Raw genomic sequence first — 19,312 nt, 5'->3', positions numbered from 1 at the left:
GTATTTGTCCCCAGGATTAGATGATTTGTTTTTAAGATGAGGTTTCCATCCTTTGGTTTTCCCAAGTACACAGGCAGAATGGAAGGAATCTGGAAAGAAGAGCAAATCGTGAAAGGAGTGCCTTTGTTTTAGTGCTTCATCTCCCTCTCAAAAAAGACTGGATGAAATTAATGCCACTTGATGAATGTGTGAGGTCAAAAGAGTGAAAATAAAATACTCTGGGGAAGGTTCTCTAGTTAAGCTGTACTTGTCTTTCCCACTGTGAATTGAAGCACTAAAAATACCTAACCTAAAGAAGATGCTGCGAATCTGGTCGTTCATTTAAAAAAGCCATAATTTGACAGTGATTGAAAAATAAGTTAGTGTTTCTGGGAGATACTCTAATATCTTCCCTGGATTTATCTGCCTGGTTTGACTGAAAATACCCTTTTTAACCCTAAGTGAGCTTCTAGGCTTCCGTCATGGTAGCCTAGTGTTGGGCCTTTGTATTCTTTTGCAGTTTGGCAAAAGGAAATAATTTTTGCTGTTTTAGTCACAGTTCAGTCCTCAGCATTCAGGATAGCTTGGAAAAGTAGATGGCAGAACTATGACTCAAACAAGCAGTTATTTTAAAGCCTTGTCTGTAGTTTCCAGGGGTAGCTTGGCCTTGGTTGTGATGATCCCCCTCTCCCATGATAGGCTTGATTCCACCTTACAACCTAGAGGAAAATCAGTCTTGTATTCAGTGTCTTGGATTTCTTGGGGTTTCTCACATGCCAGGTTTGTGGCTGTGTCATTAGGATCTTAATGAGTATGACTTGCAAAACTAGTTTTGCTCATTCTTCCTGAATCCTTTAATGCTCAGATCTCACATGGACATATTGTTTATTAGTTCTGGAAGGTAAGTTCTAGCAACTGCAGCCACATGGGATCTTGTTCTTCAAAGTACTTGTGCAGAAGTGGTTTTCAGCTATTGTGTACTTAAGATTTGTAGGAGCTGTGTTTTGTTTGTAAGTAGCTGTCTTGATTTGAGAGCTGCTGCATAGGTGAGTGTAGAAGCCAGAGGTTATTTGAACTGCTTGGAAATGTTTCTATAGGTTGTATTTACCCACCATAAGAGTGCTGGGTATTTTTTCTTCTGAATTTGCTTGTTCAACGTGCTTATTCTGTTTCAAGGGTTGTGGATGTTGAGGATGACAGCTATACACCCAATTTCTAGCAAGAAGGTTGTGTCTCAGCTCTCTTGGCACAGCAGCAGCTTACACACATATATATCCATTTCTGCACAAACACTGATTTGTGTTCGCCAGATCCTCTAAAAACCTGCCTGATTAGCTTCAGTTTAGACAACTATATATTGTCTAAAGACATTCTATGAAAGAATAGGCACTTTATTAATGAATCTTTAAAGTCTTTAAAGAACTCTCAATGTTTTTATTATATCACAAAAAATAGTTCTACAATCTGAAGACCAAGAGACTGCCATAAATAACAGTTGTCTCCACCTTCAGAAACTGAAGATAAGTTAAAACAGTTGAATCCTGTTGTTTGGCAAATTTTAACCTAAACAAAATCTTGTATATCTTCCTTCAGTTTGACTCCTATTAGCAGGGAAGAGATTTATAGGTAAAATAACCTATGGAATGAGAACCATCCTGTTTGGAGGATGTTTCCATTTTTCAGGCTGTAATTAAACAGATTATTAGTATTCTGACAGTGGAGTCCTATTCTGCACTAGAAACATTTCACTCCACTATTAATTAGGCTACTGTTGATTTCTTAAAATGATATTTCAGTTCTGAAGAGTCATGATTCTATTGTGGATCTTTGGTAAGAAAGTCTATTAAATGCCCTTTTTAGGGACAGTAGTTGACAGCTGGAGATGGGAGCTCCTTGCTACTGGGAATGAGTGTTGAAAGCTCTTGCTCTTCTTGGTGGGTTCCTCTGTGGGTCCTCAGCATGTTGGTAAAAGGGCAAAGTGGGAAAATTTCGACAGGTTAAACCTGTTTCATTTTCTGTTCCCAGTGTGTGTCGGCATCGGGAAGGGGAAATGACTCGCTTGTGTTGTGCAGTTCTCTTTCTGCAGGTTGTTTTAGAGGATAGAGAAAGATGTTGGTTCAGGCACATGGCCAAATAAAAATCCTGGATGCCCGTTTGGTGTATTCTGCACCAAAACCACAGAATTCTACAGAAGGTTTTGAAATGTCAAAATGTTAATCTCTGCAGTTAAAAAAAACCCTGTTGATAGTGTTTCAGCATGGTTTGGCTGAGTTTCCTGGGAAGTGACATAGAGTGTTACTGAACTGCTTTTTGACTTGAGGAAATAACTTGAGTGCCTGTGTCCCAACCAGCAGAAATTTTAAGTGTGTTCCTTCTCAGTCTGAGCATAGAAACACTTTGACAATGAAGCATCAAAAAATAGATGCAGAAGAAAGTGGTAAAGAAACTTAGTCTTTCCTTGGAGCACATGGTGTTCGTGTTGAGTATCTACACAGGGAGGAGTTCTGTAAGCAGAGAGTTCTTCAGGACTCCTACTATTGTTTGCAAAGGGGCTTGTGAGGAAAATATTTTGAGAGGGAGAATGTTGAGCCAAAGGTTTGTTTAAGGAAACATGGGAATAGTCCATCCTTATGTTCAAACAGGGAGCAGAGTTGCACACATCCTTCTTTTCTGTTGAAATACAGTATTAAAGGTGGCTGGAGACCCTCACATAAATGGTTTGGTGTAGAGACTTTGAGGGATTAATTTTAGTGTAAATGGTGAAAGAGAAATTGAGTTCTAGTAATGTGTGTCTGTTTGTACGTGTGAATTTCAATAGTACATTCAGGCATGAGGGCCTGATACTGCTCTTTGGAAAGCTGGTAGGGTGATAGGGGTGGGGAATAGTGTGTTTTGGAACTGGGAAAGGCAAAAAAGTGGAAGTGATCACCCACTTAGTGGAACTATAGAACAGGGATCAAAGTATGATTGAGCCTAGATGAAATCTACCTACTTCAGGTTAAACTGAAAGAGTAAATATCAGCTATTGTGGAATTGAGTGTTTTCCTCTGTGTGTGTATATGTCTGTTTACTCACATGCCAACCTATTGACCAAACCTGGTTTTTTTTTTTTTTTTCTTGTGATGTGATCAAACCCATTCATTATTCACTAACAACAAGGTTTACCAGGGAGTGAGCTGTGGTCTAAAAGAACAGTGCCAGAGAGGCACAGCTTGCTTTCATCCTGCATCCGAGGGAACCCTTGGAAAGTGTCAGAGACTGGGCTAGAGAAATTCTTTGATCGTGTTATTTATGATGAATAAGATCCATGCATGGTGTTTTCTTTTCTTAGGTCTGATGAGTAACTAAGCTGTGATTTAAATGAAAGTGGACATTTGAACCCTAATGTCTGAAGGGTTGCCCAAGCTCCACTTGAAACTGTTAAAGTGGAGGTCTGCAGAAAACATTCATGTTTGTCCATTTATTGGTTATACCTCTGTGCTTGTGGAATATAACAAATGAATGTCTAGATCTGTATTGGTGTTATGAAATAAGAAAAGTTGGGTCTTTACTGAGGGCAGTCAGAGGGGATTGCTGGAATTTGAGCATAGATGTAACTTTTGTGTAAAAATGTTTCAATATCAAATTTGAAGTGTGTTCAACCTCCTTCGACATGGCCAAAATCTTACCTTAGCCCAGTTAATGTGACTGATTTGTAAACCAAGGAAGGGCTTTTCACCGTAATTTGATCAGATGTAAAATACTTGGTGTTATATGGACACGCATACGGACAAATAAGAGAAATAGTTTTCACTAGGACAGTTTAAATAGGCTTTGTTGTAGGTGTTTCTTTAGAGATCAAAGCTGCGTTGCCACTGAAATCACCACTGTCTTGTTAACTGGAAAGCTTCTACAATGGCTTACTCATTTTCTTTCTTCATCATCTAAAGATTCAGAGTGGGAAGGAATATATGGTATGTGAAACATACAGATGTGTTGTGCTTTTGAGTAAGTTGGACAAACTGTCTAAATTGTATGCATGTAATTGAATTATTAATATTATATTTCTCTGAGATTTTGCATGATTTAAATATTTTTTCTAGTCTAGATTAGAAAAAGTCTAGTCTAATCCTGCTCTTAGTCAAATTAACCTCCATGCTTATACAGTGTGTTAAATGTACCAACTTCATATTTTTAGCTGTTTTTCAGCTGGACTTTGCTGTGAAGAACAGTCTCGTTGTCATAACACTTAAATTGATGCCTTTAGGTATCAGATGGCTAAGTTACCGTACTAGCTCTGAAAGCTGTACTTTTGGAGATTTTTGGTGAAGCTGATTCTGAGATTTTAATCTTTCTTCAGAGGGGATAGGGAGTGGGAAGAGAGAAGACAAAAAGTTACCATTTTTATTATGTGAGGTACTAAAATTGGCCAAGATTCTCCTCAGTCTCCCAAGTGGCCTACATATTTATATATATCTATATATGCATCTCAGAGGTAATCATAATTAATCAGCAAGTTCTTCATGATTGTACCATTAACAATTTGTGCAATCTTCCTTTTAACAATATTTTTTCAGTTCTGGATATAGCTTTTTATTAACTTGACTTCTCCTTTCTATTTTCCTTCAGCTGTATTTTATTTTTCATACAGATTGGATTCTTTTGTAAGATGAAACACCCTTTGCTCTCCTATTCCAATATGAGGAACATATTATTGCTGGTTAAGAACTTTTTTCCATACAGTATTGATTTCAGGACTTCTTATATTAATGCTAGGAGTAGTCTCAGCCAAAAGGAATGTAGGGAGAGTTTGGGCAGGAGAAAAGCAGCAGTGCTCTATTGACAGTCCTGTGTAATGCCTGAATTGAGATGGGATGTACCTGGTACAGAGTTGCTCTCTGTGGGCCTTGTCTCTGCTTCCTCTCTCAGCAGATGGCTGCTGGTGTGGTGCTGTCCTTGGGATGCTGGGAGGGAGAGGAGCGGAGACAGGAACTGTGAGAAATGAAGTGGTTGTTCTGCTCTTGGAAGTTTGAGTTCACCAGAATGTAATTCTTCTCCTGAAATGCATCAGGAGAGAGTGAAGAAGGAGTGAGGAGGTAGACAAGCCTCAATCTCTTACTTATATCTCCTGCAAGAAGAGTCTTAGTTCATTTAAAAACCTCAGTTACACTGATTTGAAATCCATGTTTGCTTTTGTAATTGCTGTCTGCCTTTGTCAGTCATGTATTTTCCTTAGCACATGGTGATAAAATCAGTTTAGAAATGTTCAAACGAGAGCTGAGTATTGGCTGGATGCTTTGGGGTGCGCAGATGATCAGATCTGAATCAGTCTATCAGATTTTCCTTTCAGGGATTTTTTGGGGGCTGTTCTATAGCTTAATGTTCAAGCGTGGTGGCAGTAACCAGTGCCATCCACTTAGCTCCATACCGGACTGACTGGTAAGTCAGGTTGGTAGTCTGGCTGAGGAGCCACCCCTCCTGGAGCTGACCCAAGTGTTCTCTGAGGAGTAACGTCATTGCATCAGAGCAGGGCTGTTTGCTGCCAGAACAGTCCAGGTCGTGTGCTGAGTGTCTGGGGACACCTGAGAGGAGTTACCTGGGCTCTTGGTGTGGGCTGTTCTTCTGTCAGTTTTATACTCTTATAAATATTTGGGGTCTTTTACAGAGCCAGAAGTAAGAAATTTACTGAGTCATCAATCCTTTGCAGTGTAACACATGAATTGGTTGGGTTTTTTAATTGTTTATTCTAAGAAAGCAAATGGTAATTTCTAAGAAAACAAATGGTATTTCTAAGAAAACGAATGGTAATATAGTATATGCATAGCGTAAATGATTCAGTTCTGGTTATTTCTAGAAAGTCAAGCTAGTTTTCACCAGATCAATGAAAAACAATATATATAAAATATACTGCCACTCATCTTTGATTCTGCTTATGGCAACAAGTGGCTTTTTTTGCAGTGAGGTATGAACATCTTCATCTCCTGCTATAAATTATTTTGTGTGGTTTTACACACCTTACTTTGAAAGCTATGAACTTAAATCTCTAGATTTAAAACGAGCTGTAATACATTAAACATCTTGCACAAAAAGGAAGGTTATATTATTTGCGAATATGAATTACTTAAATACTTGAAGGTTCAATACATACTAGGATATATTTAAAAAAAAAAATTATTGCATTGCATAAAGTTATCCTGCTTGTATCCATTAGGAAAGTAGTTGCTGTGGGAGCAAAATGCACAGTGCAGTTCTGCAAGGACTTTCCCCCTGTGTAACAAAGCTTTCCTCCAAACCAGCGATTGTTAACTTGTCATTTAAGCATCACCTCTCTCTCAAATTCTGTACAGCTTCTTAAAGTTTTTTAAAAAATTTGGCTGAAAAATAATCTTAGTAGATTAGTTTTATCCTCTTCCTTCTCTCCAGGCAAATTCAGCTGTGCTTGTGCCATTCCTGATGGGTGGCTTTAGGGACTGGTTAGACAGACTATCTCCAGTGCTGGAGCTCCATAGCATGCCAAGCCCACTGCAGTCCTTGGGATGAGAAGGTTTTTTTGACTGCCAAAAATTCATATTCAGTGTTATGTACTGAAATACGTAATTCAAGGGTGAAGGGAGCACTGAGCTGCTTCCTTTGGAGGAGCTTTGTGAGAGAAGCAAAAATGATATAATAAAGCAGTTGGTGGTTTTTAGTGGATTTGATTGCTTGTTTAATGTATCATATTCAGGTTCAGTGTTCCCTTTTCCAGTGCAGCCATCCTTAGAGCTGACTTACAGACTGATATCACCCTCTGAGGTTTTTTGGCTTTTGTTTGGTGTTTTGTTGTTTTTTGTTTGTGGGGGTTCTTTTTTTGTTTGTTTTGTGGGTTTGTTTTGTTTTGTTTTTTTGCTCAATAACATTGAACCTTTCTCTGCCCTTAACTCATGTTTTTTAGACTTTCATCTGTCTGTTCTTGTTCTCCTCTGGAGTCTCTGTACGTGATCTCTGTTCTTCATAACTTTATGCCCCAAATGAGTCGTGTTACTGAAGTTGAGCTCTATTGATGCATGGAGAGAGGAGTGTTATTTCATCTGTCCTGCAAGCTGTGCTTTTGTTTATACATCTCCATTTGTTGTCTGCCTTTTGCCTTTGGTTTGCAAGTTGAATTTGACTGTAAATCTACCAATACTTTTCTGAAGAACTGTTATAAATTAATCCATGTTTGTGCATTTGATTTTTACTCTGTGTGCAGTTGACTATTCCTGTGTATATGGTTTTTTTCCCTGACACTGATGTTTGGACATGTGCTTTAAAAAACCTTCGCAACTCAGAATAGTTATAAAGGTTAAAATTGTGTCTTTTAAAAAAACTTCCCAACTCAGAATCATTATAAAGGCTAAAATTCTGTCTTTGCTTTCAAAGAATTACTTGGCTTTTGAGTAACAGAGGAAGACCACAGCAAGCAAGAATGTTCTAACCACCCTGGCCTGACTTGCAGCTGGCTTTGTCTAGTATTGCCAAAACCAAGTAAACAGCGTGTTTTGGAAGTCTCTAGAGGGAAAGGAGCATGAAGAAAGATTTGCTAACAAAAAGAGGATGAACTTGCACTGTGGCTGTGCTTTTGGCTATATTAGCCTTTGCTTAGAGTGAGTACACCCAGTGCCTGATCCTCCTCAGCTGTAGAGACACTGTAAGAGGTAGAACAACTTTATTTTAGTCTTTACGCAGATTAGGAGCAAAGATCTGGAGGAAGTAGTGAAAGAAGTTTGCTTTGGTAGAACCTTAATTGGCTGGACTTCCCCATACTCGTTATTTGAAGTGACTCTCTCCATTGGATTCATGCTTGTTATGGTTTCTCTCTGCATTGTGCTCTGAAGAAGCTCAGTAAAACTTGTTCTCTGTGGTGCCATATATTGGATTCTGTGACCTTGGATGGACAAAATCTCCCATTGGAAGCACCAGAGCTTCAGAGACATGGGCCTGGGTGAAAGTGCATCTCCTCCCTTTTGTTTTTAAAACTGTAAGAGGATGCAATTTTAAAAACAAATGCTGCAAATATAAAGAGATGGGATGAGCCCCTTGGGCTATGCTTGTAGAGTAGTGTTAACAGTAGATGGGTGTGGTTTTTTGTTCAAGTTGGGTCATGGTAAAATAAATTCCATGTTTTCTTTCTGAAGACTGTAATGTCTGATTTTTGGTAGTTTTGTACTCGAATCTACTGTGGCATTCTCAAAGGTCTTACTGTCAGGATCTTTTTGTTATGCAGCATGTGTGTAAAGATGACAGTACACTGAAAGGCTGTGGATAATTTTAGGCAGAGGAGAGGTTTTTATGAAGAGTTTCTCAAATGTTCAATTTGAAACATGAATTTATACACTAGTCTGTGCTATATACCATTAGCGTGGTGATAATTTTTTTAAAGAAGTGGTGCACTTCATCAGTCTCTGAAAATAGTTGTTATTTTGGCTTGCTTTGCCATACATAAGTGGCATAAACTGGGGACTAAGTGTCTGTGGCCTTCTGAGTTAAGTCAGTGATGTTAATGAGAGTTCACTCTTAGATCTTTGCTTGAAAATGTAGTAGTATTTTCAGATGTTTTTTCCCAGATAGTAACTGAGTACAGTACTGAGTCAGAGTTGCTTTCTGATTCAGGAAGGCAATTACAGCCCACTGGGGCTCAGTTTCCCACTGACTGCCAGAAATTTTGAGAAGAGTTCAAGTGGGCTGTTTGCCTTTAAATAGCACTCAAAGGTTATTTGAGTTCTTGCCTTCCTGCATCTCTGTTGTGTAGGGGGGTCATATCTTGGAGTCAGTCTCCATAGAGGTATGATACTTTGCCTCCATAAGCCTTGGGTTACTCAAAGAGCAGAAAGTAGTCCCCCTCTCTTCTTGTCCCACTAAATAGGTGAGAGTGTCTGTAAAGTAACTTGTTTTCAAAGGACACAAATGCTAAAGAGGATGAGACATGAAATACTGGGCTGAGTTAGAATGCCAGAAGTCAAGAACTGGAATCTTGTGCACCTTCCTCGGAGTGAATATTTTTTTTCTTCTCTTGATGTTTCTCAGGGATATGTGAGGTAGGGATATGTGAGGTTCTCCTTTGGTTCTTATCCTCCCATAGTGGACAGTGCCATTTCCATGTTCCTCCTTTCCATGTTTCAGTAGCAGTTTTAGCTCTTTGACATGTGTCTTTTAGATTCTTGGAGCCAAGCAATTGTCAGACTTGAAATGAGAAAATGTTTCTCTCTGATAAGGCATGAAAGGAAGAACCAGGAAATGAAGAACAATTGCCAACCATTAGCCATGATATTTTTCTGTAAAATAATTAAACTCTGTACATTTTTCCATATTTGATGGCACAAAGTAAAAAATCCGTAGCTTTCTTTACAGAGGTCATAATTTCTGCTTCTGGGTCATTTACCAAGTTGCCACCTTTCTAGTTGTGGGGGTAAATACTGTACGCAGTACAATTTTAGCTTAAAATAAATTCCCTAAGAGTGACTTGGGGGTTAATACTACTTTGTATAAGCACCCAGAAGCAATCAAATTCTTTCTTCTCAGTCTCTAGCCTGGGTGCTTCCTTGACATACAAGCATGTCCGAGCTAATGCCCGAAGCTCAGAATTTGAGTGGAGCCCGTGTGATTCTGGCTGGGCACTGGGTGGGTGACGGCAGCTCCCCGTGTATGTTCAGCCCGCCTGCCCGGCGCTGTCCGTCTGGCTGGGATGTGCTGGGCTGTGTGAGCTCACGCTCCACTGGGCAGGCTGGGAGCAGGTGACTGCCCGGCTCGGGAGATGTGCTGACGCTGCCCTTTAACTGTGTCCAGTTCAAAGCCAAACAAAGCCCGGCGGACAATTCCGCCCGTGGCTGAAGTTTTCCCTTAGCTAATCACAGCAACGCTGGCAAGCGTGATATAGGCAGAAGAGCATTTGTTTTAAGGCTATCACGATAATGCAATTGAACTCTCGCTGGTGCTGCAGCCCTGGGAAAGGTGTGGCGGGATGGTTGTGGGAGGAGTTAGCGAGGGAGGGAAGAGAATACTAGCAAGGGTTTCCAAGGCATTGGGCATCCAAGTAGTTTGCTGTGGTTTTGCTGCTGTGGTAAATCTTTCTGGGTGTGTATTGCTGGCTTTTATCTGTGTTACGGGTGGGAAAAAAAAAAACCCTAAAAAAAATTGAAAATGAAGTGCTAAGCTCCCACTTAACTGTGATATCCAGTAACTCCCATTTAATCACAGCAAAGCACCGAAGCAAATTCAGGTTTTTCAGGGTCATGTAGGTGTTTATAAACACTGTTTAATCCCATTCTTTTCCTTTATAGTTTGAATTTAAGTTAGCATTGTGTTTTAAGTATTCTTCTCAAGTCTTATATTTTCTTGCAATAAAAAACAATTTGTGAAGGAGGTCTTAGTTGCCAATGGGTAAGAGTGCTTTTTTCATTAAAAAAATAAAAACCAAGCCCAGAACAAATGGCAACAATTTGCTGGAGCTGGTAGAAGTAGCTGTTATTCTCAGACAGAACTGGCAGTTGTTTTCACTGTAATATCGCTTCTGTCCTATTTGTAGTTACCTCAAGCTGCTTTAAAGCTTGAGGTAGCCCAGGAGTCAGAGTTCTCTCCCAGATGCTCACCTGCAGTGAGATGGGTGGAAAAGCTGTTTGCTGCTGCTGAAGTACATCTGTAATCATGACACCAGAGCAATTCAGGATGTTTCCATATAAACTACATGCAATATGTATGGGATCCAAGTGCATTTAGTTGAGTGATCAGCATGATTTTATGCACATATGTGATGAATGTGATGAGTGTGACTGGAAGTCGTGGTTCCTGTAAGGAATCAGCAGTGTTGAGGGTTGCATCTGGGAACTTGTTGCCTTGTAGTAAGGCAAATATTTCTTTGATAGAGATTTAAGAGAAACCAAATCTTGAAAAATTGAAGGGTTGAATTTCTTTTATAAAGACCCTGGATTAGGAAACAAACATTTGGGCATTGTAAATGAGTGAGGGGGAAAGGTGCATGAGGTGGGCAAGGTGGTTTAGTGGCTGCTGTCACAGTCAGGCAGTAATCTACTGTTCCTAGTGGTTTCCTCTCCTCTTACCAGTTCTGGTGGTGCCTAGGAAGACCTTTTGCTGGTCAGACTTACCTTGCTGTGCTGATAGAAAACTCCCTTTTTCCTCCAGCATGAGAGCAGTGGGGCTGCTGGGAGTGCCTGGGGAAACAGGGGGAGAGGAGGAGCACAAAGTCGTCCTTCTAAAAGTAGCCAAATATTAGATTGGCACAGAAAAGCTCATGTTATTTTGGGTTTAGGAAAGGTAACTCAGTGTTCATATATGGGAGGAAATGGATGCCTAATGAAAGCTTGAAAAAAATCAAACTAACAGAAAAATTGAGAGTTCTGCCATAGCAAAGTCTGGCATGGTCAGGATTGGAAATAAGATCAGGAGTATTGAGGAGATAGTTATGTGGTAATCTTTTTTTGGTATTATTCTGTTCTATTTGACCTCTCATATGGTTACAAATCTCTGCTACAAGGTTTAAACCAATCTTTTATTTCAGTATTCTAAGTATGTGTGGTATTCCATATCTATATTCCATTCCATTCCTATATTCTTCCTTGCATTCTGAAAACAAAGGAATGGGGTGGATTGGGTTGCTGGAGATGAATTAAATGAAATTGCAGAATATTTGGGAAGATTGGGATTTTGCTAGAAACATCTGTAAGTCTACATAGAGATGGTTTTCATTGCTGAATTCACTTACTGAGCTTCCAAGCTTTACTGAAAGTGGAAGTTGGTGGCTGAGGTAGTGAATTCCCTGACTAGGTAACCTTTATTGAAGGTTACTGAGACTAAATTGCAATCTAAATTTCCAAATTGAAACCTAATGAATCTAATTTCTCAGAAGAAATGTTAATGACTATTGACTAGTTAATCAAGGATTTGTGTTTGTGTGGCATTTAAAATTAGTTTTCAGATTTTGAGATATTTGAGCACACTAATGTAAAATGAGATGATCTCAAAAAGGAACCCTTGCCATCAAAATGTTACGAAAATAACAGCAAGAACTAATTGTAGCTGGAGAAGTACTTCCTGGCTTTTGATTCTGGAAAAGGAAAATCTCTCTGCTGCAGCTGCCATGCTGGAAAGTGGAGAGAATGTGATGGAGATTGCTGGCTCCTGTTCTGACAAGTGCATTGGAATAGATGTAAATGCAGGTGTAATATTAAGAGTTTGTAGTGTCAAGTAACTGAAAATTGGAAGCTGGAATTAGGGGAGGTTTTCTCCAAAAGTGTATGTATGTTGTGATAGCCTTTCAGGTTTTTTCAGGCATCCCCTTTCACCTGTGAGCAATGCTGGTGGATATTGTGGGTGATTTCCTATTATGTTTAAGAGTGTGGATTTGTGAAGAAGGGATATTTTGAGATTAAGACCATGCAATATGATCCAGGAGAATAAATTTCTGCTTTTGCCAGAAAATGCCTAGCAGATGATCTGAACATGATTTTTCAGATTGCACTGAAAATGTCACTTTTGAGTGTCACAGTTTACTGTCAGGAATATGATTTGTAGCAATTGAGAACTCGGCTGCTCTTGAAATCTATGGGGAACTGTGATGGTGACACATGAAATATTGTAAAATGCTAATTAATAAAATCTAAAAAACCCTCAAGCTGTAGTTCTTAATTTCATGCAAAATGAGTTTTATTTAGCATGTCCAAATACTAATTGAGAAGAAGAAAAATAAAAATTGCAGCCAGTGAGTTCTGTCTCATCCACTTGGTGAGACAGGGGAAAGTAGTTTTACAGTGAAAATTTGTATCACATGTATATAAAAGGATATGTTCTTGTGTGAAGTGCAGGTACACCAGGGCTTGTGGAGGTGCAAGTGAGTTTTCATTGCACTGGAGCTGAGATCAGACCATGACTGTGATTTTCAGTGGTAATGATTGCAAAGCATGTGCTTGGCTTGGAAAGACTGAAAGCCTCAATGTAGTTTTTTTTAGTGTTTTAGAAAACAAAGCTAAAATAATCCTTTCCGTATCAAATCTCTACTGTTCCCTGCCTGGGAATAGTAGTGTTGAAATGACCCACTGAGAAATGGAGAAGCATTCTGGTTAATGCTTTTCTCCAAAATAAAATGCTTACCCAAAAATCCCAAATGGCATTCCTCAGGCTCTACTCTCACTTAAAACAGTTTTTTCCTAATACTACAAGTAGACTTTCCTTGTAAATCCAGCGTTCTTTAGCTTAGTGTGAATTAGGTTTTTTAACAACGCTTCATCTGAAAGTTTTTAAAAGCATATGAATTTTAGAAGATGAGTGGAATAGAACGAATTATTAATATTTTCTAATTTCTTTACCCAAAGAGCACTACTCAATATGTGGCTTTTGCCTTGAGGACTTTCATCTGAGCAATTAGCATACAATAAGCTACACATAAATATTTAAAATATATTCAAAAATTGTATATATATTTATGTCCCTTATTCTGATGCTGCAAATTAGGTATCTTAATGCAGGGAAACTTGCAAATGACTGTTCCTTTTGGTTTGTTTGGCTTTGGACTGCTCTTTACAAGGAAGTGCAGGATGCTATACTTTGGTTTACTGGCTCTGAAACTGATGTAATATGAAACTTTGGTTTGGGAAAATATTTAGACATCATCAGAGAGGAGCCAAGTGCACACTTTTTTGTTAGTTACATGGGCAATTAGCCACCTGAGACCTTAAAGAACAGCGTGTGTTCAGTTCTGCTTGTTGCCTGCGTGTCTTGTAGCAGCTGTGTGATGTGCTGGAGTTAATACTGTTCTGGTAGGGTTACTGCTTGTTGGCATGAGGCTGTAAGCAGTTGCTTTGGACAATTTAGAACTTCCCAATTCCACTGAATGGGGATTCCAGTAAAGAACCTAAAACTAATACCCCACCTCTCCTTCCTTGAACCCTCTTCACCTTGTTTGAGGTGCTACTTGTACACCAAGCTGATTAGAGCAGATTCCCAACATACTGTTAAAAAGATAAGAGACACATTTCCAGGCCATGATTTTCGTTTTGTTCTTCTTTTGGGCTATTAAGCCTGTCCACATTTCCATCACAGCCTGTCTTTGGGGTGTGTAAGCCCTTAAAAACCAGCAGCTGATTCTATATGAACTGAAGTTGAATTAGATTTTGTGGTGAACATGAGGGCATAAATTGGACATGTAACAAGTAAATGTCCTCAAATGTGTGTTAAAACACGCAGTGTGCTGGAACTGACAGGGAAAGCACATAATTACCACTGAATTTGCAGGGCTTTGTGAGGATTATTGGACATTGTATCTTACTCTTGGATATGTTGCTCTTTTTGGTGCAGTCTCCTTTAATATTCAAAGTATATGTTGACACCAGCTGTGTCCTATGAGGGACTTAACTGTGTGTTTTCCAAAGGCACAAACCTGTTGGTGTTTCATTTTTTCTGAGGTGATAATCTGTATCTCTGACTTGTTAAACTCAGATCACACTGAGAAGTTACCAGCTCATTTCAGGTTACCTTAAAACTCTAACCTCGGTAGTTACAAGGTGGAAATACCCGGGTGAGTCTGAAAGTCAACAAGGAAATTGGAGTGTTGGTTATAGGCATGTAGGTGTGTATCTGATGAGTGAGCTTTTCCCTTGGAAGGTGAGCTCCTTGTTCTAATACACCTCTATAATCAACTTCTGGCTAATTTAAATAGTTCAGTAGTATGCCATTAAGGTGTGGAACATCTGGCATTATCTGGCCCTGTGCTCAGTCATCTCCTTCTTCCATTGTTGGATAGTGCTGCTGCCCTTATTCCTGCCAGGGTTTGTGAACATGGCTCCAGCAGCAGATGTTCAGATGAAGAACTGCCACGCTACAGAAGATGTGAAGATGTGTATGGCTCTATGGACCCTGCAGTGGCCCTGCTTTTCACTGCAGAGGGAAAAACAGGAAAATCACAGTACAAGTGATGGCCACACCACTCTGTATTCTTCCAGTAGTCTATTTTTCAGGAATGTCCCTAAATAGAGACCTTCAGGGACACTGTTCTTAGGTTGGTAGAAGGCACAGGCTTTACAGTAATTCTGTCCACGCTATTTTCAAATTCACCTTATTGGTCTTTGTATGGCATCTCCTGTTGGGTGAAGGCACTTCGTTTTGGCTTGCTTAAGAACATACTCTTTAAAATTTTTAGTGGTATACTGTAACCTTCCATTAGGAACATCACTATCTCCATAAGATTAATGACTGTGGACTATTCTCAATAAAAAACAATGAGTCCCATATTCTCTTTTCAGACTTAACCTGCAACAGTGGTCATATGTTGATCTGCAAAGTTGGAAAGGATGGCCTCTATAGAGGCTTGTGTAATATTCCAGGAAGCACAGAATGTCAAGACACTGTGTTCAGTTCAGGTAGTGTCAGATCAAAAACATAATAGAGAGAGTGTAATAATGTGAGAAATTGTGATCACTCTGGTGCAGAACTGTGTAGAATGTTCCTGAGGATGCTTTCAGTATTTATTGGATGGGAGGAGGCAAGAAGAATTTTGGCCCGAATGCTGCACATAAATCAGACTGCTGCAGTCCCTGTGTGTATGAGAGTGACACAAGATCAAGTGGTTTGGACACAAAATTAAATAAATTAGAGATTAAAAGATACATGAGCATTACAGTATTGAGATTCTGGCATAGTCATCCTAAATCATAGCAAAATAAAAACTTCAAATTGTTATTACACAGTAAATTACTGAGATAAAATGTGCAAAAGGGGAGTGAATGAATCGGTGTCTGCAGTGGTAATTCTTGTAGTCTGTCTCCCTTTGATTCCAGCCAGCCAAACAAATGTCAACTCTGATGTCTCCTGTGGCTGTGGATTAGTTTTGGTATGTGCAATATGAAAGTATGAAATTAAGAGCTGGGGATGGTACCTGGGTTGAGCTCCAGCTGGTGAGGTAAATAAAAGGCATCCTCCACTTACCCTCTGAAAGGCCTTGTCGGTTATAGGTCCTTTTCTTTTGAACAATGTTGGAATCTGGAGTGAACTGTTGGTGTGCTTTGACTGTCCAGAAGGAAGAGCCCGTGACCTGCGGTTGGTGGGTCCTCCAGGAGACCATCAGCTGTAATCCATGAAAACAGATGCTTTGGAATAGGAGCTCTATAGTAGGTCGAATTCATTTGTCTTTACCAGGCACAGGATATCTGCCTTCAGAAATCCCAGGTATGAATGCCACAACAAACTTTAAAACAGAGAGGATATCAAGTGTAGGTCCTGCTTGTCCAGGCAACCTGTCTGATCTACTGCCTTGGAGATTTGAAATGATGGAAATATCCAGTGTAGTTGGAGCTGGCCAGGTCACTTTGGCTTTAGGGTTGTGTGGGGTTTTGGTGGTGGTGGTTTGGTAGTTTTTTGGGTTGATTTCTTTTGGCGGGACTTCATATTTTTCAGTTTTTTTGCCAACAGTAGGGCTGTTAACAGCTCCTTCATTTAGACCCTTTTAATGTGGAGGGAAGCTGCAGTTGTGTTGCTCCTTGTAAGCTAAATCTGCACATTTATGGCCTTTGCTCAGGGGTCCTATGGATTTTTCTTGAGTACTTTTCCACGTTGTTTACCACAGTGTTCAGCTTTGGTTGCAGCAGTCCCAGATGAGGCCTCAGTGCTGAGTTGTGAAGACTTAATTCTTTGTCTTTCCTTCAGCAGTGCTTTATGTACACTGCAAGGCAGCATAAGGCAGCATAAGGCAGCAGTGCCACCAGAAATAGCTAGTGTAAACATCTCAGCATTTACTCTGTGAGCCATCCTGGGGAAGCAGAGCTGTGTAGAAACTATCACTCGCTTGGTGTGTTTGGTACTTAATTGCTGTCCCAACCCAGTTTTGCAGTGACTGTCCCCCACTGTCCCACCTGCTTCAGCTGCAGAGATGACAGGACTTCCAACCCCTGTACACCACCAGGAAGTTCAGTTCACGCTAATACATGAGGTGTGAGCTGTGGCATTTGAGGTTTGTTTATAATCTCACTGTATTTAACAGCGGTGGCTACAAGGATGATGGCCTCTACAGTTTGGAGGTGGAAGGGGGCATGTGGCCAGTGGCCTCTTCATTTCTGTGCCATGGCCCCTCATTTCTGTGCTCAGATTGCTCTGGACTAGCCAGGCTTCCAACCCCAGACAGATCGAGCTGTGATATCTGACTTCATTGCAGAGTGGGTAGTTAGTTATAAATTGATTTTCATAGCCCCTTCAGTGACACCTTGACAATGCCGAAGGGATCCAGACACAGCATGTTGGAGCCAGGGAGGTATGCACATCCCTTAAGCAGCTCATTGAACCTTCATTGCTCATTTACATCAGCCAAGTAAACTGCTGCACCCCAGGGGAGGGGTCTGTCTCAATGGTAGGAGAAGGGGTCTCCATCATTTCCAGCAACTCCACATTCCATTGCTGTCAGTCAGCACTTGGAGCACTGCACCATGCAGGGTAACATCACAGAGTGTGCCTGGTGTGTGCTGGCATAAAGAGGTTCAGGGTGGAGAAATTTGATAAGTATTGATTCTTACATTATTGAGAAGCAAATTGGATGTTCTCAAACTGGAGAATTATGTTGTCTGAAGACAATGTTCAAACTTAAAATACAATTTTGTTATTTATTCCGTAATAATTACAAGCTGGGTTGTGGAAAATGTGGTGTAAATCAAACCTGCAGAGGTATGCATGTACCAAATAGTGAATCTTCTGAGGGATAAGGTGCCTTATTTCCAGATGTTTGTATCTAATTTAACCCTTTTTAACAGCTAAGGAATTGAAAAGTTAGTGATTCATGACTTCAATGTTGATTGATCTATAAACCAGGTGAAGGTGTCTGATCTATAAACCAGTAACTGTTTGCTTTTTGTAGCACATGAAATTGACTGATTTATGTTTGGGGTTATTTTGTGGATGGCAGGGAGGGGTTTGTGCTATTTGCACATTTGTACATGAAGATAGAAGCCCTGCCCACACTGCAGTGATTGTTTGCACATGTTAAATAGGCTGTGCTGAACTATAAAGAGTAAAACTTGAGCAAAGAAACCATTATAAAAAGAGAAACTGTTACGAAAAGTTCCTTGAATCTAAGCATTTCTGTTGTGTTATGGCTGTGAAGGAGAGGCGCTGATTTCAAGTATACTTCAAATATTTGAAATTTCATTTCGTAACTTTTCTGCTTGTAGCTAGAGCTGGGCAGTTTAGAGTGGTAAATTACTGGGAATTTAAACTAATAACCTTTAAAGTATTTTCCTACTGTTAAAAAAAATATATTTGAGAGCTCAGTCTGCTTTGTTTTGGGTGGGAAAGGGATAATAAGTGTTTTGAGTTGAAAAATTCTTCACTTTCAGAAAATACTAAACCAAGCCTGTTTCCCAAACTTCTGGTTTTGGGCTTCAGTGCCTGGATTTATCCTTATTCTCCCAATATCATGGTTTTTTGGGTTTTAAAAAAATTCTTCAAAGGTATAAGTTGAGACTTTGGGGCAAGTAACAAAGCTGCCAGTTGAAAGATATGGGATTTTTACTGGTATATTATAGTTAATTAAATATTCAGGTCTTGGGCAAATGTTAGCAGATAGTTGAGTTTTAAGTAGCTCATTTTCTGGCATGTTTGCAAACAATTTTTAACTAATAGTGCATGTGGCTGAACTCTAAAATAAGTGTCTTTGCATTTCTTTTGTGTGACTTTCATACTAACCTGACTGATGAACGAACGTGCACTGAAGGAATTGGTAAATTGTCCACTGCCGATGGCAAAGCCTTCGCAGATCCCGAGGTTCTCCGGAGACTGACGTCGTCCGTCAGCTGTGCGCTGGACGAGGCGGCCGCGGCGCTGACGCGGATGAGAGCCGAGAACAATCACAACACAGGACAAGTGGACAAGTACGTACTGACCGCCCCTGCCTGCAGTTCACCAACTATAGAATGGAACTTTATTTCAAATTCAGTTTATTTTATAGTTAGTACTTGGTAACAGAGCTGCTCTACTGCTAGTGGAAGGAAAGGTATTGCATCTGAAGGTGTAGCTACTGTCCTATGAGGTTATTGGCTTCACAGGGTAAGATAAAAATATCAAAAAGTGCTACTTTCTAACCTGCTGCTCCTTCTTTGTACCAGCCAGTTGATTTCTTATTCAAGGAAGGTTAAATTCTTAGCTGCAGAAGAGTGGGTGATTACTCTTTTAATTACAGAAGTTTGGTTGTAGTATTCATATTGGTGGTCTCTGTGATACTTGGCTGCTGACTTTTTGGCTTTGTCTGTACCAGGAATTTGCCTTGGTACCTGCAGTCTGCAGTTTGTCATGGTCACAGCCTCTGTGTGTCTGACATTCCCAGAAATGGGAATACCATCAGTGGGGTTTG

At 40.0% G+C, this 19,312-nt stretch overlaps 1 protein-coding gene across 11 annotated transcripts in view; it reads left to right on the top strand.

Moving 5' to 3' along the window:
* ANKHD1 (ankyrin repeat and KH domain containing 1) overlaps nt 1–19,312 on the top strand; it is a 98,877-nt gene that overhangs the window by 16,120 nt on the left and 63,445 nt on the right. For all 11 annotated transcript variants that reach the window (XM_085073341.1, XM_085073340.1, XM_085073339.1 and 8 more), the window contains exon 3: nt 18,677–18,833. In XM_085073341.1, the coding sequence (XP_084929467.1) occupies nt 18,677–18,833 (157 nt within the window). The remainder of the gene's footprint in view (nt 1–18,676; nt 18,834–19,312) is intronic.

The sequence above is a fragment of the Lichenostomus cassidix genome, chromosome 13 (assembly GCF_008360975.1).
Source record: "Lichenostomus cassidix isolate B80296 chromosome 13, HeHo_3.0, whole genome shotgun sequence".
NCBI classification, from domain to species: domain Eukaryota; kingdom Metazoa; phylum Chordata; class Aves; order Passeriformes; family Meliphagidae; genus Lichenostomus; species Lichenostomus cassidix.
This window is presented reverse-complemented; position numbering and strand designations above follow the sequence as displayed.